This window comes from Panthera pardus, unplaced genomic scaffold, assembly GCF_024362965.1.
Source record: "Panthera pardus isolate Hobbes unplaced genomic scaffold, ASM2436296v1 HiC_scaffold_17, whole genome shotgun sequence".
Taxonomy (NCBI): Eukaryota; Metazoa; Chordata; class Mammalia; order Carnivora; family Felidae; genus Panthera; species Panthera pardus.
Genome location: NW_026526732.1, coordinates 110,835,820 through 110,862,146, shown reverse-complemented (window position 1 = coordinate 110,862,146; position 26,327 = coordinate 110,835,820). Strand labels below are relative to the sequence as shown.

General features: G+C 42.2%; 1 protein-coding gene across 6 annotated transcripts in view; it reads right to left on the bottom strand.

Annotated features, from left to right (window-relative positions):
* Nucleotides 1-26,327, bottom strand: part of LOC109252732 (cytidine monophosphate-N-acetylneuraminic acid hydroxylase) — a 134,424-nt gene that overhangs the window by 31,574 nt on the left and 76,523 nt on the right. For all 6 annotated transcript variants that reach the window (XR_008423018.1, XM_019425296.2, XM_019425297.2 and 3 more), the window contains 6 exons: nt 13,033-13,142; nt 11,429-11,619; nt 7,227-7,374; nt 6,833-6,914; nt 5,030-5,167; nt 2,553-2,688 (listed from right to left, as the gene is read on the bottom strand). Coding sequence is in view for 5 of the 6 variants with exons in the window: in XM_019425296.2 (XP_019280841.2) it covers nt 2,553-2,688; nt 5,030-5,167; nt 6,833-6,914; nt 7,227-7,374; nt 11,429-11,619; nt 13,033-13,142 (805 nt within the window). In the remaining variant the exon portion in view is untranslated. The remainder of the gene's footprint in view (nt 1-2,552; nt 2,689-5,029; nt 5,168-6,832; nt 6,915-7,226; nt 7,375-11,428; nt 11,620-13,032; nt 13,143-26,327) is intronic.

Below are 26,327 nucleotides of genomic sequence, written 5' to 3'. Positions count from 1 at the left end.
CTCCGTTAATTCAACTCATGTCTATCCTCTGTCCCTCAGATTAAACATGCATCAATAGGGTTAATAGATGGGCATGTCTCCTGTGTTATCAAAGGCTCCAAAATTTCATTCCTACTTTGGCGCTGTTTCTTGTGATAAGATTGCTTTTGACATACGCATTTTTAAAAGGTGTGTATGTTTATACATGAACACATTCTTTGAATTTATATCTAGGCTTATCCAGTAATTCCAAAAGGTTTCTAATAAGGGCTATGCTCCTTCAAAGTAAGAAGTTCTTAGGGAAAAAAGTACATCTGGGTTTCTTTTTAAGTTTAAAAATGTAACTGATATAGCTGCTTAGTGGGGAAGCACAGTAACATTTCAAGTACATGGACCTTCCTTATAGAAAACACAATTGAGGACTGAAAAAATAAACAGTATTTCTCTAGCCACAGTAATTACAGTACTTCTCAATGGGACACATCTTGATCAGAGTACATCTCAGTTCAAATACTAACTTTTCATCAAGAAACTTTATCAACATTTAAATTTCATAATACTTACAGTTGAAAGAGTAGATTCACTTGTTCAAGTTATTCCAAACATGCTTAAAAGTTTTTCAGTAAGTGAATCAAGCACCAAAAATATTTTTTCATGTAGTACTCACCTGTACGTTGATAAAACTGCTTCATCTTTCTTGGGAAGAACTGATTTGACTTTGAAGCAAAATGGATTTGTTTTCAAACTACCCAAGTTTACTGCCCAAGTTTAGTAAATTCAGTAACTCTTGGGTAAACTCATTAGTATTGACACTGAATTCAAAGAGGGTAATGCATAAGTTGAAAAGCAGTGGCAAATTATAAACAGTAACAAAGCATTGTTCAAATTTGGTTTGTAATTTTTGCAGTTTATATACTCCTGCCAATTACAAATAGCATCTTCTGCATATTGATTCATGTTAGAAAATGTGTAAAATCATTATTGAATTGTATTAGAAAAAGATTTAATTTCAATATAACATTCAACCTGTATGACTAAGTCACAAATACATGTTTCCTCTCCCTGGAGCTTTAAATGTAGCTTGTTCGTATGCAGTATAATATCAGAGAAATGTTAGTCACGATGCCAGATTCTTTCTATGATTCCTGAACGTTTGGTAAGCATTCTTTTTGTTTCAGGAAAAATTTGCACTTTTTTTTTTTTTTTAAGTAGGCTTCACGCTCAACGTGAGGCTTGAACTCGTGTTCAAATGTGTCCCTATTTTCCTTAAGATCTTTTGCTTAAGCTAGAAAAATACGTTAAATATATTTTAACATAGTAACTAGTTCAATCGAATTTCCAAGTACAATGAACACAAGTACCGCTGTGAAACGAGCTCTCTACGTAACATAGTCAACAAAACACATTACAACACCGTATCGGTGCATGGAAAACATAATTCCAACCCAATCGATCCACCGACGCCAACTTCTGTAATCCTCAACTGCACTAAGGCCACTTTAAAAGTGCTCATAGCCACGCGTGGCAGGTAGTTACTATATTGGACAACTCAGCCCTAGCAGCTCCAATCGATGTCTCAAAGGACATTAATGATCTTGCAAATGTTTAGTTGAACTTTTAGGAATTCATAGGAAATTCTGGACGTTTCCTTCTTATCAAAGGGTCTATGTTTTGAGAGAAAAGAAAAAGCATTTCTCCAGCTCAGGCATCTGGTAGTAGTCAAGTTCCCAGGAAGGACAATCCGATCTAAAGACAGCGGTTAAGACGCACGAAAAACAATGTTCCTTAAATCTGAAAGCCCCCTGGGATAGATATTCCTATTTGAGAGAAAGTTTATTAAAAGTCAGCTGCTGACTCTTTCAAAGATGACCTGGTATCAAAGTGACTATAACAAGTGAATTTTGCGCAAGACCCAGTACTGACACGAATGACTATCATTCTTGCACCGTTAAACTGAAGACCCAACATTTAAATAACATTCTCAAAGAAACTCCACCGACCTCCAAAAACACAATTGAAAAACCAGACCAAGAGTTATAGTCGCCAACCATTTCGCATACCCCAGAATGAGAAGGGAGCTTCAATGTGATGGGGACACGATTGTCTACTCTGGGCCGCCGTGTGGTGAAGAGAAGACAGCTTTGGCACCAGGCGCGCCAGAGTTCACTTCTCAACTCCAGCGTTTCCAACAGCCCGGCTGTGCAAGTCCCATGCCTCTCTGAGTTGGATTCCCTATCGCAAAAATGGTGTAATAGTACCGACCCCACAGCATCCCTGGGAAGATGGATTCGAATGGCGTGGCTAAAAGTCCTAGGTTAGTTCCTGGCATGTACTCAGCCCACAGCCGTCGCCTTCACCCTTTCCAGGATCCTTTCAGAGACAATCTCTCTGAATGGATTCTAGCTGCCAAGCACGGCTTTTATTCATGCTCTGTGTTCTCAGGCAGCCTATGAAGCAAGTGCTAGACTGCTTCTCCTCACTCATTCCCATTCCGTGTTGATTCCCAGCTAAACAACTCATCCAGCATACATTAACTTAGGCATAAAAATGTGGTACCAAACGTCCAGCCATACTTGTCTGATGGGTGAGATTCCACAAAATACCCAGCAAAGGGGCAATAAATTCGGGGTTGTAGGTCCTTCACCAGCCGGGCCTTGTAGTTCAAGAGCTTCTTCCTCTCTGCTTTAATGAATTGGGCTTTCCATTCCTCTGCAATGACAGGGCTTGGGTTAGAATCTCCCCAGTTCAGAAATCACAGAAAAACAGAAGTTCTGGTAAAGCAGAACTATTTCCGGAGATAAAATTGATAGACTAACACGGAACAGAACAAAGCTCTGTGTCATGACTGAAAAGTGCTCTCTGCCCCCAAACGCTTTACTTTGAAAATTTCAATTTATTACTAGGAAAATGTTACCAAACCGGCCAAAGACACTGAACTCTCTCCTTGTCTATGGCAACTCACTGGGACCCTAGCTGAAGACAAAGGGCAGCACGCATGGCTGTCCTTTGTGTGCATGCGCATTCTAAGGGTGCTGTAATTCCTGTACGCGTTAACCCTTTTCTAACATGGACATGACTTTATCATTTTGGTAGATTATAAAAGCAGCGTGTGTCCCTCATACTCCGGCAGGTGCACAGCGGTTGACAGCATGAATGCTGGAGTCAGTTAAGACTGAGGATGAAAACGCAGCTCCCCCAGGTGCATTAAGTCTATTCCCTCTTCTGCGAGTGGGTCGTCACCCCTACCCCACAGGTTGTTTCTCTGTTCACTCGCTCACTCACCCATCCAATTTTTTTAATGAGAACCTACTGCGTGCCAGACAGTTCTAGGTGCTGAGAGTCCAGTGGTGAAAAGATAAAGCAGGCCCCTGCTCTCATGGAGTATTTATTCTAGTGAGAGAAGCAAATAATGAACAAGGACATAAATAAGGTCATTTCAAAGGGCGATGAGCTAGGAAGAAAGTAAACCAGGACAAGGGGCAGAGTGGCTGGGGTAGAGGGGCATTGTCAGACAGAGCCGTTGGCAAAGGTGACATTGGAGTCATAAAACCCAGACACAGACATAGAAGGCGCTGACCACGTGATCAGGGGCAAAAGAACTCCAGGGGGTCGAAAGGGCAAATACAAAGGCCCAGGGCAGGAACGCACTTGGTGTATCGAGACTGGGGAATGAATGACAGGTCGGTGTGGACTGATCTATAGCAAGCAACGGGAGACAGGCAGGAAAGGAAGCGGGGGAATCAGGCAGGGCCAGAGCATGCAGGGCACCGCATCAGGGAGTTGTTCCTATTGTTATCACTACTGAATTTGATAAACACAGATAAGGACACAGAGAAATGAGTTACCCATAACCCAGCCGTACTAGCACTCGTATACTCCAGACCTTTTTAGAAACGGGTGCATGTATTCATTCACATACACATACACATGTTCACACGGGAATGGGATCATTCTAGCTAACCTTTAATGGGCATATTTTGCCTCCCCAGTTAACTCCCTAAGACAGGCACCTTCCTCTCTCACGTGGTTTTGCACCCTGGTGGGCAATGAATACAGACCTATAGAAGAAAGGAAGGAACCGAACAGAAGCTTGCTTCAGACTGCAAGTAATATTTCTGCCGCATTGCTAGAGATCATGTACCAAACGTTAATTTACTAAGTAGACATATATTGCACACTTACAGCGTCAGCATTGAGGATACCACTTACACACTTTCTCCCATCCCAACCCAGTACCACCCCTAGACTCAGAGCAGAAGAGGCCTTGCCTTGGACCCTACGCTTTTCTCCCCCTAGGTTTGAGACAGAGTTGACATATAACATTGTAGACGTTTAAGGTATGCAACGTGAGGATCTGATACGCGTCTGTATTGCAAAATGATGATCACAAGGAGGTTAGTTAACACCTCCATCACCTCACATAATTACCATTTTGTGTGTTCGGTGAAAACCTTTGGGACCTTTTCTCCCAGCAACTCTTCAGTGTATAAAACAACACTGTTAACTATCATCACCACGCCGCACGCTACATCCTCAGAATTCACTCCTCTTATAACTGGAAGTGTGGACCTTTGACCGACATCTCCCCATGGCCCCTGCTCCCTAACCCCCGCAACGTCACCTGTAGTGACGGCACTCCTCCCGTGTATGAGCGTTCCGTGGGGCCTAGGGGACACGCCTACGTCAAGTGGCACACACTCTGCTCTGAACTACCTTCCAAGAACATTGAAGTCTGGTTTACCAATGTTGGACCTTTCCTGCTCGGCTGTATGGTCTACACCATGAATCAAAATGATCCAAATGATTTTTTTTCTTGACTATTCCTCAGATGTACCCTAATAGCCTTAATGTTTCTTTCATGCTCCATCATCATATTTCGAGCTGGAAACGTTAGTTTGTCTGTCTGTGCTTTGCAAGTCTGGTTTCCCAGTAAGACTGTAAACTTCTTGTGGGGAGTTTAACCATATCTTAATTATCTTTGTGTTTATTCTCACAGCATTTAACAAAGCACCATGCCTCTCTTTGGCATCGCTCTGATGTAAAATATTACCGGTAAATTTTCCACCACTGAAAGTCATTGGAAAGCCTGATGCTCCTCCAGCAAAATCACTCATCATTAGAGCAACCTTCTCAGGCAACCTTCCCCCATTGGGTCTGGTGCAGTCCACTGTATTAAGTATCTTATGACCTGTGGAAAAACAAAGTGGGATGGGTTTTCAGGGTGAAATCTTGAACATCATACAGTTTGAATTCCCAAGCCAACGAAGTCTCCCATGTATGTCTGTTTAATGTGACTCATTTGATCAGAGAAGAATTACTTCTATCCAAGGAAAAAGGTGAGGAAGATTTGAAAACCTAAAATCTTCAACAGCATTTTTGTTTTTAAGTTTCAAGCGAATAAATTCATCCTATTTGATTTTATTTGGTGGGTTCTGGATGTCCCATGAGGACAATTAGCTTGATTTCACTCCAGGATCACAGACAGATTACTTCCTCAGTCAATTATCTCTAGATGTTGAGCCCAAAGAATGCAGAGGAAGCGTGACGGGATCAACAGAAATCTCAACCTTCCACAAATTCCATTCAATGATTGTTAGGGCAGTAAAGCCATCTTCCCACATGAAAGGCAGAAGTGCATGATTAGATTACATGATAATATTTCAACAGATAATAAGACATTTATCAGAATGGCTAAAATAAAAAACACAAGAGGGGTGCCTGGCTGGCTCAGTTGGAGAAGCATGTGGCTCATGATCTTGGTGTTACGAGTTCAAGCCCCATGCCAAGTGTAGAGATTATAAACTTATAACATGTAAGTTTATATAAATGAATAAACTTAAACACACACACACACACACACACACACACACACACACACACACTTACACACGAAACCATAAGTGCTGGCGAGGATTTGGAGAAAGGGGAACCCTCCTGTGCTGTTGGTGGGAATGCAAACTAGTGTAGCCATTGTGAAAAACAGTACAAGGGCTCCTTAAAAAGCTAAAAATAGAATTACTTTATTATCCAGTAACAGCACTACTGGGTATGTACCCCCAAAATACAAAAAGACACTAATTCAAAGGGATACATGCACCCCTATGTTTATTGCAGCATTATCTACAATAGCCAAACTATGGAAGCAGCCCAAATGTCCATCGACTCATGAATGTGTAACATACAGTGGAATATTATTCAGCCATAAAAAAAGAATGAAATCTTGCCATTTGCAATGATGGATGGAGCTAGAGAGTATAATGCTAGGCAAAATAAGTCAATCAGAGAAAGACAAATACCATATGACTTAACTCATATGTGGAATTTAAGAAACAGAACAAATGAGCAAAGGAAAAGAGAGAGAGAGAGAGAGAAACCAAGAAACAGACTCTTAACTACAGAGAACAAACCTGGTTACCAGAGGGGAGATGGGTGGGAGGATGGGTGAAATGGGTGATGGGAATTAAGGAGCGCACCTGTGTTGAGTATAGGGTGATGTATGGAAGTGTTGAATCACTAAATTCTGCGCCTGAAGCTAATAAAACACTGTATATTAACTGCACTGGAATTAAAATCTCAAAACGTAAGACATTCAATAAAGGCAGTTTGAAGAAATTACTATATGCAATATACAGAATATCTGTTGCCTTCTGAAAAAGCTTTGCACCTCTCACTACATAGACAACATTACTGGTAATACGTTCTTTGGAAAGATTATCTGAGTGATAGCACACTGTTCTAAGGCAAGGACAGAATACATTTTATTCCATGGGAAATGAAGATAGCAGAAGATGGTTATCACTCGTCCTTCCAGGAGCATTTTTCTCTTTCGTTATTGATGAGGGCAAGAAAGTACCTTTATACTCCACAATAATGCAAGTGTCCATCTCAGGATGAACGCCATCCATCAAGATCATGAACCGAAGATTTTTGTCTACCTGGAATTTAACAATAAAAGCAACAACTGTGTATGCCAGTTTGGCTTCTAATTCAGTATTCGAGAAAGCTGTCACCTCCTCTGGAAAGAAATCTCCTTCGTCCAAAACTAGATTATTATCCTGTACTATGGAGTTACACCATTGGTAAATGGGGGAAAAAATGTCTTAGCTCAAATAAAGGTGGTATTTACAGAACGCTATGCACAGACAAAAATCGGCTATTGTTTCTTTAATCTTCAAGTGACCTCCTCACCTCAAATTCAACCCAGAAAGCATAACCGGGAAGTATAGAAAAAAACGCAGATATCTGACCTGCTGCCATATTCCGAATGGCACTATATTGATATTGGTCAACTGGACACCGCTCTGATTCAGATTCCAAAATACAGGTCTTTCCGTGTTTCCAACATAAATGGGAATATCCGGTCTTCTCCCAGCCAGCTCCTTCAGTGTGGGGTAACTAGGATCAGAAGGATGGAAAGGTTGAAAGGTGACAGAACAAGATCACCTAGTAGAAGAGACAGTTTACTCCTTATACCAACATGTTGATCAAGAAGAAACTGAGGGGCGCCTGGGTGGCTCGGTCGGTTAAGCTCCTGACTTCAGCTCAGGTCATGATCTCACGGTTCGTGAGTTCGAGCCTCGTGTCGGGCTCTGTGCTGACACCTCAGAGCCTGGAGCCTGCTTCCGATTCTGTGTCTTCCTTTATCTCTGCCCTTCCCCTGCTCATGCTCTGTCTCTGTCTCTCAGAAATAAATAAACATTTAAAAAAAATTTTTTTAAAAATAAATTGAAAACACAGACTCTCATCAGAGTCCAAAAGAAGGGCTTTTTTCCCTCAAAGCTGAGTATAAAGGTGAGGGGCATTTACTACAAGATTCCATTTTCCTGGTCAGAACAGACCATACCCCATGGCACGTGTATCAACCAGGCGGGCAAATTCTATCTGCTACATGAATGCTGTGGGTAGTTCTAACTGAAGGTAGAAGGTGGAAAAAGTCATGCTGAAGAGGTTGCTGGTCAGGGAAGACCTCTGTGATTTTCTTTTTTTTCTCATTCCCCACGTGGCAGCTCCCAGTAAGAGAAAGGCCTGGGCCACAAGACAAGGAGACCCTGGGGCAGTTTTTCAACTTTCAAAGGTTGTTAGCCACACCTCAGTATATAGAACAAGTTCTTTGTCCTCACAGGGAGTCCATTTCCAGTTGGACAAGAGAGTCAAATTTAGAGTAGAGGAAAACGACATTCAACATTGGTGGTAATCCCGACTCAGTGCACCACGAACCGTCCAAGTAGCTTTCGAACACCTACATAGATTAAGTCAAGTTTCATTTACTGAGCAATCATTATATTAAAAAAAATTATGTACGCTGTGGGGTGTGGCAGAAACACGAATAATAAACAAATAAGTGGCAAGGTATCTACATGTCAAACACGGTGTCAGGCACTTTCACATGGTAGTTTAATGCTTACCAAAAACCCTCTGAATTTTTCGTTTGCTTTGATAAGCGAGGAAACACAGCCAGACATACTCAACTAAGAAACAGCAAACTGGTATTCAAGTTCACATTTTCAGATTCTAGGCCTAGCTCTTCCTCTAATGGAAGGCAATCCAAGACTCTAATGAATGTACTGTCTGGTTTAAGAATCACCCTTGTACGGGGGTGCCTGGGTGGCTCAGTCGATTAAGCGTCCGACTTTGGCTCAGGCCATGATCTCACAGTTCCTGAGTTCGAGTCCCGTTGGGCTCCATGCTGACAGCTTGGAGCCTGGAGCCTGCTTCGGATTCTGTGTCTCCTTCTCTCTCTGCCCCTGTCCAACTTGTGCTCTCTCTCTCAAAAACAAATACCAAAAAAAAATTTTTTTTTTTAAATTACCCTTGTACAGAGTACAATGTCAGGGGAAATAGGTTATTTAATCACAGGAAAAGCAGAAGCAAAATCTGCATAACTGTACTAATATTTAAGTTCCAGCACTGTGTTAAAAGATAGTCAAAAAAGCAGAATCCGTGGGTGGGGGAAATGAGAAAATTTTCTTCCTTAAAAACAAAGGATTTGAAAAGTGAAAGATTCTTTGTGCCTTCAATCTTTGGGTTCAGCACCCAAATCTTCTATTTTAAAGGACTTTGGGGGTTAGGACAAATTAGTCTAAAATGGATGTTTTATTGTTTTCTGATTTTTTTTGATTGTTCACAATTCTTAGTGGCATCCATTAATAATATGATCTATTACAATACTCCCTCCCTTTACACAATGAAATCACATTTCTTTGACTAAAGACTACTCTCTAAAGTGCACTGGCCTTTCCCCCTTGTTTCTGTTTTTAGCTCAAATAAAAATTATATTTACGGAACGGTATGTACAGACAAAATAAGTCATTGTTTCTTTAATCTGGAAGTGACTTCCTCACCTAAAATTTAACCTGGAAAACATAACTGGATAGTGTAGAAAAAACCCACAGGTATCTGACCTAGTGCCATATTCCTAATGACACTATTGATAGACATCAGGAGATTTTATTCAGCAAGTAAAGGTGAGACAAAAAATGGGAGAAAACGGCCCCCATGTTTATGAGTTGACTAGGTGAGGGGCGCCTGGGTGGCTCAGTCGATTGAGCGACCGACTTCAGCTCAGGTCACGATCTCACGGTTTTTGAGTTCGAGCCCCGCATCGGACTCTGTGCTGACGGCTCGGAGCCTGGAGCCCGCTTCGGATTCTGTGTCTCCCTCTCTCTCTGCCCCTCCCCGGCTCGTGCTCTGTCTCTCTCTGTCTCAGAAATAAATGAACATTAAAAAAAAATTATGAGCTGACTAGGCGAGAGTCAAAATGGAAGGGGTTATCAAGGAACCAGCCTTCGCGGAGTGACCCCGACGAGCTTCAGTAACTCTTCGGCGATCACCTGCCTGCAGTAGACCTCACGGCCATACATGCTGTGACACTCTAGATGAGAACTGGTGTCATAACGCCTGACAAGTTCACCTACACAAGCCCCTGAAATGAAAACTAAATTGCTTTTTAGGACTGTGGTTGGGGCACAGCTGGACGACATGACATGAAAACTTCTCCCCTCCCTCAAATTCCGTGTGCTCCACACCCTGAATAAACCGCCAACCAGGTTTTAGGAAAGCCAAGTGCGCCTTGGAACGGGCACTGGGCAGCCATCACCTCATGTAGGTAACCCTGCTCTTTCTGGAGAGGCCACACAAAAGAACTCGCACGCAGCACGGCTGTTACACGGTGCGTGAACCCAGGGCGCTCAGAAACTCGGAGGTGTGCGGCCGCAGCTTCCGCACATGGTGTGGGACAAAGGCGCCATGCAGTGGACATGGAGATTTTTCATCACCGCACCCGCATACCGGGTTGTCACCAGTTCGTAAGTGACCGGCAGGTAACTTGTTATTCAGCCAGTTAATTACATTTATAAAGCATTTCCTGAAAGAACTAAATAAATAACTGAGCGCATATTCATGTCTTAGAGTAGAAAATCCAGGGGCCGGTCAACCAGCAAACAACATATCGTCCCTAACCATGGACGTTTCTACCAAAGCGTGTCCTGCACGTGAACTTTGTCACGGAGGTTCGCAGGAGAAAAAAGGCTGAAGTTGCTTCATTTTATAACATTGTGGGCACTGCTGCGTGTTTAGATGGGCGACCCAGCAGCAGTGATACAAACTTCAAAACAAGGAAGAACAAAAATGACCCTGTAATTAACAAAGAGATTGGGACCATGTCCTTCCCTCTTTCCTAAATAGTTCGTTTGCAAATGTGTGTGGCCTTATAAGTGACAATTCTCTTCCTTTTTGATTTCCTGGGGGAGGGGAGTTTCAGTTCCCATTTTCAGTGTGATGCTGCTCTGGTTTCAATGAAGTGTTGGATCGGGTTGACTCAGGGGCAAAAAGCCGGGAGCTCGGGGTTATCGGGGCGCTACAAATCAGGAGGTGGCCAACCGCAGCAACCTGTTCCCGCAAGCTAAGAATGGTTTTGACCTTTTGAAAATAGCCGAAGGGATCATCCCAAGGACAATGATGCTTTGTGACACATGAAAACTGCATGATATTCGCATGTCCTTGCCTATGAATGGGATTTCATTGGAACCACAGCCACAGCCACAGAGGTGAGCAGATGCGACCGGGACCACACGGCTCGTACAGCCGAAACCATCGACACTCTGGCCCGTACAGAAAGTGTGTGCCGACTCCTGCTATAAATGTTGAACTGAAAAAGGAAGTCAGCTTTGGTGATCCTTCGATGCAGACTTCTACCAAGTGGCCCGAGAGGGGGAAGTGAGAAGCAGAGAGGGTTGTCAGCGCCCCCCTCCCCTCCCCTCCCCACCACGGCGCCTTCCTCACTCCCGGCAGTATGAAGTGTGCACGCGCTGCTAAAATCAGGCCACGCCAATGTCGGCATTCACCTGACCCGAGTCCGCTTTTTCTCATCCCAGCTGCACCTACCTCCAAAATTGCAAAAGCACCTGAAACCGCGCTAGGCCTTTACCGCCGCACTCGCTCCCTTCATTACCTCAGGTGGTCTGAGTGCATGTGACTGATGTAAATCAGGTCTGCCTGGCACAGCCTCTCCAGCCAATCAGACGGAGGCTCGTGCAGCAGCCACCAGCCTCGGGCGAACGCAGGACCCGTTAACCAGGGGTCAAACACCATCCTCTTGTCTCCCAGCTTGAGGTCCATGCAGGCGTGGGTGAGGTACGTGATCTGTTGGAAGACAGTGAGATTCAGGTGGTGGAACCCTTCCCGGCCAGCAACAGGGAGCCGAAAGGTCTGTGCCGCTTGGCCGACACCCCTTGGCCGGAGAACCCTGTCCCGAGCGTGAACAGGACAGAGGACCCAAGGGAGACTCAGCAAGAGGCTTCAGATGGAATATAGCTCGCAGTGACCGGTCGCTGCTTCGTTAGAATAGAAACTCTCCCGGTTGGTTTTAGGTGGCAAAGCAACTGACCTACCTAGTTTTACTCTATTTAAATTAGCTCCTAAGTGCTCACTTATCATCAGCGCCGCAGACTGCCCTCTGTGCCGAGTCCTTCAGGGCACAATTTACAAGGAAAGGCAGTTAGAGAGGTGATGCGACAGACACTTGGGGATTTACATGCCAGAGTGGCCGTGGAGAGGTACAGGAATGAATGATTCCGGTGAGGTTGGGTGGGTGGCTTGCCATGCGGCTTGCAGGAATTCCTCTTCTAAATCACCTGCTACCACACTCAAGCTGTCGAGGTCTTCTGAGAACAGCTACAAACAATGACAGGGAAACAGGCATTGACTGGAGGATTCCAGCTCAATTCCTCAGTCCTTTCCCACGGTCCGGCACATCCACGGCAAATAGGAAGTACACCCAGAAGCAGAGAGAAGGTGTGGAAAGCCAGCGCGGGGCGGGAGGGGAGGCAAGCGATCACATTCCATCTTACTGGGCCTACTCTCGACAGGTTTCCCTTTCCCTCAAATAAGTACACGCTTCCCAAATATTCCAGAAAAACAAATGTTTGATTACCTCTCCCAAACTGTCAAAGTGTTTCCTCTGGAGGAAACTCTCTTTTAAAGCTAGGAGAGTACACAGGAAGGTTCGTAAAAGGGAAAAATACGGAAATATGCAGCTGGCCATCTTATCCGACAGCAATCTGGCATCGGAGGTAACTTCCGAACTTTCTCCAATAGTTTGGCATGACTCTCCTTTGGAACTTCGTTTGCTCATGGATTTTTGTTGTTGTTGTTTCGTTGGGTTTTTTTCTGAATATATTTCCTTGCGATTCCTATCAAGCTGTGGAGGTTCCTAAAAACATTTGCTCAAGAGTTCAGAAGAACTTTATTTCATGTCCTAAATAGCTCCCTCAGAATATTCGAGGTAATATAGGATGTAAATATATATATATATATATATATATATATATATATATATATATATATATAAATATATAAAACTAAATATACTAAAATATATAAATAAACTAAAATATATAAATATGTATATATATAGATATATATACATATTTATATATTTTAGTTTTATTATATATATGTGTATATATATACATATATAATACACACACACACATAAATGGACATCTTAGTTTTATTTTTGTTCTTAAGAACATAACAATTTTAATGTTTCCTTACCTGCACTTCTCCAAACGCCAAATGTTCAGGAGATCTGGGTTCTGAATCCCAGGGATTGGGAGGATTCAGTTCTAGAAGTAAAAGTCCATTTTCTTCATCCATTTCAACAACTGGAACCAAAAGGGAAGAGACACGTATTCACAACAAACACAACTGTACAAAACAATCGCTCAAACAGAAATGCGTGGCCCGGGTACACAGAGTACCAAACATCAAAGGGAAATCAAAACAAGACACAACAGTCATTTGTGTCAAACAATATCTGCCCAGACAAGGGCTGGAGACAGACAACGCCAATTCATTGCCTCGTTCGTATTGCACTTAAGGGACTCATGAGACCTCAGTTGAGTCACAGAAATGCACACAAACAACTTCATTACAATTAAATGAATGAATGATACAGATGAGTTCGAGGTGCCATGGGAATGTGCAAGAGGGAGGACCTAATCTGGTTGTTAAGACTCAAAGCAGATTTCAAATAGGAAATCGTGCTCCAGCTAGACTTGAGAGATTGGGTACTTGGTGTAGACAAAAGAAATAGGATTATGTGAAGGAAAAGGGGTGACTGAACAGCACACACAAAGGCGTGGAGGAGGGGTGAGCTTGATATTCACAAAGGGACTGGTGGTTTATGCCCCAGGAACACAGTGTCTGAGGCAGGCAGGATGGACAGAAAGGCCAGGGTACATCATCGAGGACCCTAGACAGCATGCTAAGGAGGAATTTGGATTTTATTATGTGGCAGCAATGAGAGGTCAATGACGAATTTTAAGCCATTGTGGCACACCCTACCGGTGACCTACACCCTTCTTTCTTACTGTTGGCATCCTAATTTTTTTTTTTTTTTTTTTTTTAGGAGTGGTGATATGCCCATCTAAAGATTATGATTTCCCAGAGCCCCTTGCAATTATGAGTGGCCATTGACATAGTGCTACGTACGCTGTCTATAGCTCTGGCCAGTGAGATGTGAGTAGAAGTCCCCAAGTGGGCTTCCGGAAACACTTTGATTTTCCTGACAAAGAGGGACAAAGTCAAAGGAAGCACGCTAGTTGCCCTTCATCTTTCCCTTCTCTTGTTTGGAAAGTGGTTGCTTCACCTGAGGGAACAGGAGCCATCTTGGGATGCTGAGGGAAAGAGCCAGATCCTAAGGATGGCAGAGTAGGAAGACAGAAGGAACTTAGCTCCTTGACAAACTTCTGAAACGGCCATGATACCCAGGACTGTCTGCTTTCCAGCTTCTTGCGGAATAAGGAAAACAACCCCTGGTGTGACCAGGCCACTCTGACTTGGGTTTTCTGTTACAACAGCGGAAAGCAATACCTAACCGCTATGGCAAGGGAGTATTAATATCAGAACTCAATTTTAGAGAGGCCACACTGTGAGACACATGGGGAGAATCCACCGGAGGAAGGGAGGACTATATCTGAGGGCCCTCACCGTGGTCTCGGAGGCCAGTGGCAAACTGCTGACGGGCATGGTCTCCGAAGACAGATGGCCTTGTTTGGTTGGAACCCTCACTCTCCCCACTTGTTAGCTTCATAGCTGGGTGACCTCGAGCAAGTTCACTTGACTACTCCATTCTTCAGTGTTTTCCTTGTCAACCCTAGCTGCCTCCAAGGACGGAGGCATCCCAACAAATGGTAGCAAGTATATTAATTGCTAAATGAAAGCAAATGAGGTCCTAGACCAATGCGGTCCCTGTGGAAATGGTGACACTGCTCTCTCCTCAAAGTCAAGCATTTTCCCCACTTTCTTCAAAGTATACAGAAAAAAAAATCTTTTCCACACCTTCCAAATGAATATTAATTACACTCACTTTAAGACACCTGCTTATGGAAAAAACGGAGGCAAAAATTACCCATAAAATGAAAAAGGATGCATTTTAGGATTTTCCTCAGGGGTGTGAACAAAGACTTAGACATGCTGTCCAACTTCAATTTTCAAGGTCATCCCGAGTGACCATAATAAAGAGGAAGTTGGAAACCTAAAGAATTACCTCCCCAAAGTCTGTTTTTCTCACTCATGGCTTTATCCTCATGGCCAGGTACTGGTAGTCTCCCTCCCTGCCCCTGACAGACTGATGTCTTGTGTAGATGGTCTCCCTGGAAGGCTCTCCCAGTATCAGCACTGCCCACACCTGGCTTCGTTGGGGCTCACCCGTCACCTTATCAGAGAAGCCTTTCTGACCACTCTATCTCAAAGAGCACTCTCCAACCCCCTACCTCTCATTATTTTTCTTCCTACCCCTTGGCGTCACTGCACATACTCTTATCTTGTTTGCTTCTGGCCTGCCTCCCCTACAAGATTACTGACTCCACGAGAGCTGGAGTTTGTTCTCTGCGATATCAGTAGCGTGCCAGGAACAATGCCTGACTCACGACAGGCATTCCTTAAATACCTGTTGAGTAAACTGTTTAGTTAATGGTCTTAATCGCATGTCTCCCAAGACTCTCTTGAGGCTACACAACTTTCTCTCAACCTAGGCACTGCTCCTGCCGAGACGTGGCACCTCAAACTGGGAACCTTAAATATAGAATTATCTCAAGATAAGCCAAAGATAAAATTTACTATTTCTTCATTTTTATTTTTATTTTGAGGGAGAGAGGGAGAATGAGTGGGGGGGGGGGCAGAGGGAGAGGGAGATAGAGAATCCCAAGCAGGCTCTGCACCATCAGTGTGGAGCCCAGTGCGGGGCTTGAACTCACAACTGTGAGATCATGACCTGAGCTGACATCAAGAGTCAGACGCTCAACCGACTGAGCCACCCAGGCACCTGTGCTGCTTCTTCATTTTTAAAAGAGCACTTTAGAAACCAGAAACATGAATGCACCAGATGGCTTCCGTTCATCCTCATAGACTCCTCTTCTCTACCTTTCTTCTCCCTCATCCACCTGCTCTCCACCTCAGGAAGCTGACTTATTTGGATCACTCCTCTTCCAGATGAGTTTGGCCACTGCCAAGCCCCAGGATGAGACAGTGACAGGACTCAGTGAGGTTGGGGTTTTTATTCCTCTGGCTCCTTCCCAGTAAGGTGATTTTGTTGCAGACATGGTTGGTGGTCTGCACAAAATCTGTTCCCTCCTTCTTCCGATTAGCATCCTCATTTTCCTTAGGAGTGATGCTATGCCTATCTAAAAATCATGATTTCCCATGCCCCCGTTGCAATTATGAGTGGCCACAGACATAGCTCTGGGCATTGACAGAGGTCGCTGCACCTCTCTTGCCAGTCAATCCTTTATGACTCTCTCCTCTTCCAGATTCTGGAAACTGCTCCCTTCCTCATCCCTTTGGGCCTAAAGACGGATAACTTGGTTGCTATCAATGCTAGGTTACTCCACTTTCTCTGTGTCTCTCCCACATCCACAACTTTACAAAGAAAGTCCTTTGTGAATGCACTCTCATCAAATTATCCTAATTTGGGGATGGCACTTGTTTTCCTTTTGTGAGTCTAACTAATACAATAATTAAAAACGGCTACATTGAGGGGTGCCTGGGTGGCTCAGTCAGTTAAGCATCTGACTTATGATTATGGCTCGGGTTATGATCTCACGGGATCATGGGATCTTGTGGGATCAAGCTCCACATCGGTCTCTGCACCGACAGCATGGAACCTGCTTGGGATTCTCTCTTTCCCTCTCTCTCTGCCCCTCCCCTGCTTCCACACTCTTTATCTCTGTCCAAATAAATAAATAAACATAAAAAAATCAGCTATGCTGAAACCCCAAATTCAGAGGAGTGATTGCCTCTGGGGGATGGGGGTACATGTGATCTGACCAAGGAAAGGTATATACAGGTCTTCTGTTGGTAACGTTCTAGGTCTTATGCTGGATGTTGGGCACATGGGTGTCCACTCTATTATTTTCATACCTTTAAAATACTGCTTAAGAATTTAATGAAAGACTATTAATATCTTAATAATAATCAATTTATTTAATAGTGAAAGACAACTGGCTTTCTTAATAAAATCAGGAATGCACAAAGGATGCCTGAGAGCACCATTATGATTATACTATGTTCATGAAAATGTGCGTGGTATAATAAAGGTACATCTTGTTATTATTTCCAGGTTATGTGATTGCTGGAAGATGGTGTCATGAAATAAAGAGAATGGTGGAATCCTGACTCTGCTGCTTATTGTCAGCATGGTAGGCTTCCTTCCTGATCTGTACAATACAAATGCGATACACCCATCATACAGTTGTGGGGATTAAATGAGATCATAGGTCCCAATGTGTCTAGCATTATGCCTGGCACAGAGAAGGCATCTTATGAATAACAGTATTATCATGATAATTAATGTACCTTCAAGGAATGAAGAGTTAAAACGAGAGCTCAGCACTGGACAAACAAAACGTATTAGCAAATATCAGGTAGAAAATACCACAGTATTATGAGAGTCTCTCAGAAAACTGCATTGATACCCACTCTGAAGGATTCTCCTTCAGAATGTTTCCCCCCAAGAGAAACAGAAGAAACTAAAAGTCTACAACCCTTAACTATGATCCCAAAGCAAGTGCTGTAAGGGTCTCTCTGCCTCTTGCACAAAGACAGATTGCATATGGGCTCCGAAAGAAGATGTCCACACCTGCCAACCCCCTCATCTATCAGTGGGGCGGTGGTATCCTCTTTCTGACTCCACAAACTGATAAAAACTAGGTCACTTGGGTTATAACTTAATACTTCTCCAGAAGAACAAACAAATGGAATTCACTAAAATCTTTTTAAAAGGAAGAATAATGAAGAATTAAAACAAAAACATATTAGAAAAGTATAATAATTAAATCATTGACATAAGAACAGCCAAGAAGAGGCTCTTAATTAAGTGTTTAATATATTTAAAAGGAAGGATCATAAACTGGAGGGAGACAGAGGGTTATCTAACAAAGGGTGTTGTGGCAATTGGTTAGCTAAGTATTCCAATCGATTAAAGACACAGAGGAAAGCAATCAAGTGGTGAGAAAGTATGATAGAGTATCAGAGGGAGGGCTGTAAAGTTTAACAGCAATGGGAACAATTCCGGTGGAAAATCTGAATAGACAGAAGTGTGGAATGAACAAGTTCTAACACCAAAGAAAATTAGCAAACACATTTGGAAAATACCGTATCTGAGAGACAAATGCAATTTAAGACAATGATGCTACTTTTGCCTCCAGTGAGAAAAGTCAGAAAGACTAAGAAAACCCTGAGCTGTTCGGGTATGAGGAGAAAAGGCATCTGGTTGGCAGGAACAAAAACTGGTCCATTCCAAAAAGTTGATGGACGTGCGACGCATATTAAAGAATGGATGGAGAGAGGATGGACCCATTCATTAGTCAGGATCTCAAGTGAAGAGAAACGTGTTAATCATACTTTTTATTTCCTGATACATTCATTATATTTGGTCTAGATAAAGCTCCGCTCTTATTTATTTATTCCCTGTTTCTCTATTTCCCACTCTCATTGCCCTTTCCTTTTCTACAGGCCACTATTTGAGCATTGAAGCGAAAGTTCATTCTATTGTTTGTATGCATCCTTAATTTATATAAATGGCATTGGGTCTCCAGTCTCTTTCTCACTCAGCACCATGTTTTTAGGATTCATTCATGTTGCCACGTGTACAACTAGTCCACTTTTCTAATCGCAGTTTGATATTCCATGGTCCACCACATTTTAGCAATTCCCTTTCCAGATGGTTGACTCCTAGACACTCACACAATGAGATTTCCTTATAGAAATAAGAATGGGATTGATGGGTGGTAGTGTATTCAGAAACCTCCATGGGCTAATCAGAGTCACATTAGTCTCCAGAATGGCTACACCAGCCACACGCCCCCCAATGTATGGATTTCTACCTCCCTGTGTCTCTGACCTTTGACGTCATCTTGGTTTTAACTTTTTAACAGTCAACAGATGTAAAGTAACACCTCATTGCTTTATTTTGTAGCTTTCTGATAATGAGTTTGAGTAAATCTTCACATGCTTAGTAGCCTTACTGGGAATTCTTCTTCTGTAAAATGCTAGTTCATATCCTTTCTTCACTTTGTATTGGGTTTTCTATCTTTGTCTTTGTCAATTTCCTCCTCTATGCTTGATAATATTCCCTTATTGGTTATAAATATTGCAAAATAATCTCCCAAATTGTTATATGTCTTTTAACTTTGTCCATGGGGTCCTTCATTCAGCAGAAATATTTAACATTTCAGTGGATAAAATCAGATTCCCCAATTTTTTTCCCTTTAAGACACACTTTTGAAGTGTTGTTTGAAGAGTCAGAAAGTGCCAAAAATCTCTAGGGCACCACATTTCTTCTGTCACTTTTATAATGTTATCTTTTTCATTTAGGCTATTAGGCTATGTAAAGCCTATCTTTATGCTGAGGTGTATGAGATCTTAGACACAGGTAAATATGTATATATACATATATGAATATTAGTCAGACCCTTTTGCCAGTCAATAATTCAACTATCTTATGGAAATGACTCTAAATACAAGAAGGTGCTCTGAAGCACAAACATCATAGTTTTATTTTATTTATTTTTATTTTTGTCTATTTGTGTTTTTTAAGTTTTTATTTTAATTCCAGTTGGTTAACATACAGCGTCATATTAGTTTCAGGTGTATAATATAGTGATTCAACACTCTCATGCATCACCCAGCGCTCATCACAAGCGCCCTCCTTAATCCCCATCACCTGTTTTACCCCTTCTTCCCACCCACCTCCCTTCTGGCAACCATCAGTTGGTTCTCTATAATTAAGTCTGGTTTCTCTCTTTCTCTCTTATTTCTTCCCCTTTGCTCATTTCTCTTGTTTCTTAAATGCCACATATGAGTAAAATCATATGGTATTTGTCTTTCTCTGACTGACTTATTTTGCTTAGCATTATACTCTCTAGCTGCATCCATGGTGTTGTAAATGGAAAGACTTCATTCTCTTTATGCTAAATAATATTCATGTATGCAGATATATGCTACCTCTTCTTTATTCATTCATCAATCGGTGGACACTTGGGCTGCTTCCTTATTTGGCTACTGTCAATAATGCCGCTATAAACACAGGGGTGTATGTATCCCTTTGGACCAGTGTTTTTGTATTCTTTCGGTAGATACCCAGGAGTGTGACTGCTGGATCATAGAATACTTCTATTTTTAACTTTTTGAAGACCCTCCATACTGTTCTCCGGGGAGGCTGCACCAGTTTGTATTCCCACCAACAGTGCACAAGAGTTCCTTTTTCTCCACATCCTCTCCCACACCTGTTGCTTCTTGTATCTTTGACTTTAGCCTTTCTGACAGGTGTGCGATGATACCTTATTGTAGTTTTGATTTGCATTTCCCTGATGATAAGGGTTGATGAGCATCTTTTCATGTGTCTGTTGACCATTGTATGTCTTCTTTGGAGAAATGTCTGCTCATGTCTTCTGCCCATTTTTAATTGGATTATTTGTTTTTGGGGTGTTGAGTTATATGTATATATATACTATAAATTAAAAGCTTCTGCACAGGAAAGGAAATAATCAACAAAATTAAAAGGCAGCCTATGGAATGGGAGACGGTATTATATACTATATATGTATATATATATATGTATATATATGTTATATATGTATAGTGTATATATATATATATATATATATATATATATATATACTAGCAACAAAATTAAAAGTATGTAGTATATAATACCGTCTCCCATTCCATAGGCTGCCTTTTAATTTTGTTGATTATTTCCTTTCCTGTGCAGAAGCTTTTAATTTTGATGTGGTCCCAATAGTTTATTTTTGCTTTTGTTTCTCTTGCCTCAGGAGACACATCTATTTGAAAAATGTTACTATAGCTGATGTCAAAAAGGCTACTGTCTGTGTTCTCTTCAAGGGTTTTTATGATTTTAGGTCTCACATGAAGGTCTTTAATCCATTTTAAATTTATTTTTGTGTCTGGTGTAAGTAAGTGGTCCGGTTTCATTCTTTTCCATGTTGCTGCCCGCTTTTCCAAACACCACTTGTTGAAGACACTGTGCTTTTCCCATTGGATATTCTTTCCTGCCTTGTTGAAGATTAGTTGACCATCTAGTTGTGGGTTCGTTTCTGAATTTCCTCTTCTGTTCTATGGACATGCGTGTCTGTTTTTGTGCCCATAGTTTTATTTAAATGGCAAACAGTAAATCTATGAACAGCCTAAATCCCAACAATGGAGAAATGGCTAAATAAATTAACATAAGTTAATATTTGATGTAAACATGCTTTCAAATTACGTATGTATAGAATCTGACATAAGATAACTAATCATAGTTATTAAATAATCATAGTATTAATAAAAGAACAATACACAAAATAATATACAGAATGATTACAATTCTTTATAAAAGTATGCCTAGGGGCACCTGGGTGGCTCAGTCGGTTGAGCAGCCGTATTCAGCTCAGGTCATGATCTCATAGTTCGTGAGTTCAAGCCCCACATCGGGCTCTGTGCTGACAGCTCGGAGCCTGGAGCCTGTTTTGGATTCTGTGTCTTCCTCTCTCTCTGTTCCTCCCCCTCTTGCACTCTGTCTCTCTCTCAAAAATAAATAAAGATTTAAAAAAAAAAAAGTATGCCTAAAGAGATTACTGGAAGATAGGACGATGAGATAGACGATCAACAGACCAAACACCTGAACAACACTACAAACCTACGAGACCTAACAGACGTATACAGAACACCCCCGCCCAACTAAAACTCAACTACATGTGGAATATTCTCTAGGATAGACCACATGTTAGGCCATAAAACAACTTTCAATAAGTTTAAAAGGATCAAAGTCACACAGAGCATGTTCTCTGACTACAATGAAATGAAGGAAGAAAGGTGGGAAATTCCCAAATATGTAGAAATCAAACAACAAACTTATAAATGGTTTAAGGAACGGGGCGCCTGGGTGGCGCAGTCGGTTAAGCGTCCGACTTCAGCCAGGTCACGATCTCGCGGTCCGTGAGTTCGAGCCCCGCGTCAGGCTCTGGGCTGATGGCTCGGAGCCTGGAGCCTGTTTCTGATTCTGTGTCTCCCTCTCTCTCTGCCCCTCCCCCGTTCATGCTCTGTCTCTCTCTGTCCCAAAAATAAATAAAAAACGTTGAAAAAAAAAAATTTTAAATGGTTTAAGGAAGAAATCACAAGAAAAATTAGAAAATACTTTGAGATAAATAAAAACAAAAACATAACGCACCAAAAACATAACGTAGCTAAAACAGTGCATAAAAGGAAATTTATACCTGTCCAAGCGTATAGTAAAAAACGAGAAAGACCTAACCTTTTACCTTAAAAAACTAAAAAAAGAACAAACTAAACCCAAAGCAAGCAGAAGGAAGGCAATAATAAAAAAAATTAGAGCCAAAACAAGTGAAATTGAAAAGAGGAAACCAAGAGAAAAATCAATGAAAACAAAAGTTAGCTCTTTAAAATAATTAACAAAATTTACAAACCTTTAGCTAGACTGACCAAGAAAGAAGAGAGAAGACTCAAATTACTACAACCAGGCATGAAAAAGGAGACTGATCTTACAGAAATAAAACAAAAAGGAAGACTATGAACATTTTATATCAACAAATTAGATAACCCAGATAAAATGGAGAAATTTGCAGAAAGACACAAATAACAAAACCAGGTCAGGAAGAAATAAAATATCTAAGGAGACTCATAACAAACAACAAAATTGGGTCAGTAATCAAAAAAATTCCCACAAAGGTCAGCTCAGGCCCAGATGGCCTCCTTGGTGAATTTGACCAAATGTCTAAGAAGTGGCAACACCAATAATTCACAAACTCTTCCAATAAAGAGAAGGGAACACTTCCCAGCTCATCCTATGAGAGAAATATTACCCTGATACCAAAACCAAAGATATCACACACACACACACACACACACACACACACACACACACAAAATACAGACCAATATTCCTCATGAATATAGACTTGAAAATCCTTAAAAATATATTAGCAAATCCAATTTAGTAACATAAAAAATAATTAAAACCATGACCAAGTGGGGTTTATGTTAGGCTGGTTCAATATTCAAAAGATGTAAGGCTGGTTTAATATTTGAAAATCAATCAGTATAATACACTACATTAATAGAACATAAGGGGAAAACCATATGATCTTCTCAATGAATTAAGCGTTTACCTCTCAGTTTTGGCTCTGGTCATGATCTCACTGTTTCATGAGTTTGAGTCCTGCGTCAGGCTCTGCACTGATGGTGAGGAGCCTGCCTGGGATTCTCTCTCTCTCTCTCTCTCTCTCTCGCTCTCGCTCTCGCTCTTGCTCTTGCTCTCTCTGCCCTTCCACTGCTCACGCTGTCTCTGTCTCTCTCAAAATATATAAACTTTAAACAAAATTAAAAATTTTGTGTTTCAGGGGCGCCCAGGTGGCTCAGTCAGTTGAGCATCTGACTCTTGATTTTGGCTCAGGTCATGATCCCAGGGTTGTGGGATCAAGTCCCGTGTCGGGTTCCACATTGAGCATGGAGATTCTCTCTCTTTCTCTCTCTCTCTCTCTCCCCCTCTGTCCCTCTCCCCTGCTCACTCTCTCTGTCTCAAAACAAAAATATATTATATACATGGGGCGCCTGGGTGGCACAGTCGGTTAAGCGTCCGACTTCAGCCAGGTCACGATCTCGCGGTCCGTGAGTTCGAGCCCCGTGTCAGGCTCTGGGCTGATGGCTCGGAGCCTGGAGCCTGTTTCCGATTCTGTGTCTCCCTCTCTCTCTGCCCCTCCCCTGTTCATGCTCTGTCTCTCTCTGTCCCAAAAATAAATAAAAAACGTTGAAAAAAAAATTAAAAAAAAATATATATATTATATACATATGGCAAAAAATAATTGCAAATCATTTATCTGATAAGAGACTTGTACCTCTAATACACAAAGCATCCTAATATCTTAATAATCAAAGGACAAAAACCCAATTTACAAATGGGCAACAGATCTGAATAGATTCCTCCAAAGAAGATTTAAATATAAATAATATAAATATAAAATGGCCAATGAACACATAACAAGATGCTCAGCATCATTAGTTATCAGGGAAATGCAAATCGAAATCACAATGAAATACCATTTCATACCCACTTGGATGGCTATAATAAAAAATATGGACAATGGCAAGTATTGGCGAGGATGTGGAGAAATCAAAGTCCTCCTATGTCACTGGCGGGAACGCAGAACGGCACGGCGCTTTGGAAAACAGTTCAGCATTTTCTCAAAAAGTCAAACACGGAGTTAGCATAGGACCCAGCCATTGTTTTCCGAAGCATAAACGAGAGAACTGAAAACATGTCCACACAAAGATGTGTACAGCAATGTTCAGAGCAGCATCCTTCATCATGGCCAAAAGTGGGAACAACCCAAATCCATCAAGCAGGAATGCATACATAGGACGTATGTCACTACTGCCCTGGTAGCCCTGGGCCCAAGAGTGGGCTCAGTCAACACTCTTTCCATTCTCGCACAGTCTCGTCCCTTTGAGCAAAGGCTGAACCCGCCTGGGGCTCGCTGCCTCCAGTCCTCCACTACCCTGCCGGCCGCCGGGCAGCGAACATCAGCCCTCATGTTAATTCCCAGATCATCGTTCTGTTTTCCAGTGGACCCAACTTCCCGCTGCTGGGAAATCCCTCCTCCCTGCTCCTGTGGTCCCCGGCTGCAGGACACGTGCAGATTACCCCAGATATACGTGTACAGATAAATCATTAGGCCCCGTGTACCGAGGGAATCTAACAGATGTTCACCCTGAAAATCCTTACAACAACCCGGGAAAGCAGCTACCACTGATACCATCTCCATTTGAGGGAACTAAAGCACAAGAGATGGAAAATACGCCCAAAGTCACTTAATTGTGTGTTTGCGCGTCAGGATCTGAACCCAGGCTGTCAGGCCCCACTGCTTCCACCCTTAACCATTTTGCTATCCTGTCTCTCCACAGGTCTTGTCCAAAAGAGTTAGAGGTTTGGAATAAGACCCTAAGCGGCTCTAGATTTGTGGGTTACGGACTCACGAGGGGCAACGGTCTACTGGTCTTTCACTTAGGCAAACACTTTATTAGGCGCAAACTTTTGTTTATCAGTTTTCTGCCAAATTAACCTCACAGTATTTGTACAGCACTTGTAACCAGTTCCTGATAACAGCGATCTGCAGGCCTCCTGGGCCAGGTCAACACACGAGTGGGGAGTTTACTGGCAAAAGAAGTTAGGGGTGCAGACGTCCCTTCGAGGGGCACGGGAGGAAACATTTCCAGTCAAAGCAATCAGCAACTCTGCCCAGAACAACATCCTGTCCGGTTGGCGGTGAATGGAAAGAAGTACGTACCCTAGTCAGTGACCCCTCTGCTCGTGGGGGAACCTGGCCATATAGGTCAGACTCTTTCAAAAGTGATTTGGAGTTGGTCTCGTTAAGACACATGAGCAAGAGTGGCCCCGATATTCTATGTTATCTGCTAGGGTCACAGTCATCTGAGCCTAAAAAGGATATAGAGGTAGCATACTCAAAGCCCCCAGTCTGGAGGCACATGTGGGAAGCCCCCCAGCTCAGCTCCCTCCACAGGTAACCAGTGGTAAGTCAGCCCCCACCCATACTGCCGGCACGCGCTTAGGTACATGGTCCTTTTTCATAATTGGGTCCTACTATATGTAATGTTGATGACCTTTACTCAGCTTTATAAAAAAATATTTAAAATTTTTTTAATTTTAAAAAATTAAATCTTTTTATTTTAAAAAATTAAAAAAATTTTTAATTTCAAAAAATTTAAAAGAATTTTAATTTCAAGAAATTAAATTTTTTTTTTAATTGAGAGAGAGAGAGACAGAGACAGAATCCCAAGCAAGCTCCACGCTCAGTGTCGAGCCTGACGCAGGGCTCGATCCCATGTGATCCCTGGGATCACCACCTGAGCTGAAACTGAATCAGACACTCAATTGACTGAGCCACCCACACACCCCCTATTTTGCTTTATAATCAGTACTATTCTTTCAGTTTTTCACTCGTATCACTCTTAGATATACTAGAATTGTTGCTAATGTTTAAGTTGTTTCCAATTTTTTTTGTAAGTACTGTAAATGAACATTCTTATAGCCATAGCTTTCAACACATCAGTGATTAAGATACACATTACACATCAGTGTATCTGAGGATACAGCCTTGGGTGTGAAATCGCTGCGTCAAAGGTGTTCACATTCTTAAGTGTGAGAGGAAGCTGTCTGGAGAGTTTTGAGCAGGGGAGCGAAGTGAATTGACCTGGATATTTACGACATCAGGCTGGGTGCTGTAAGCAGAATGGACAGACAGCAGAAGGCAAGC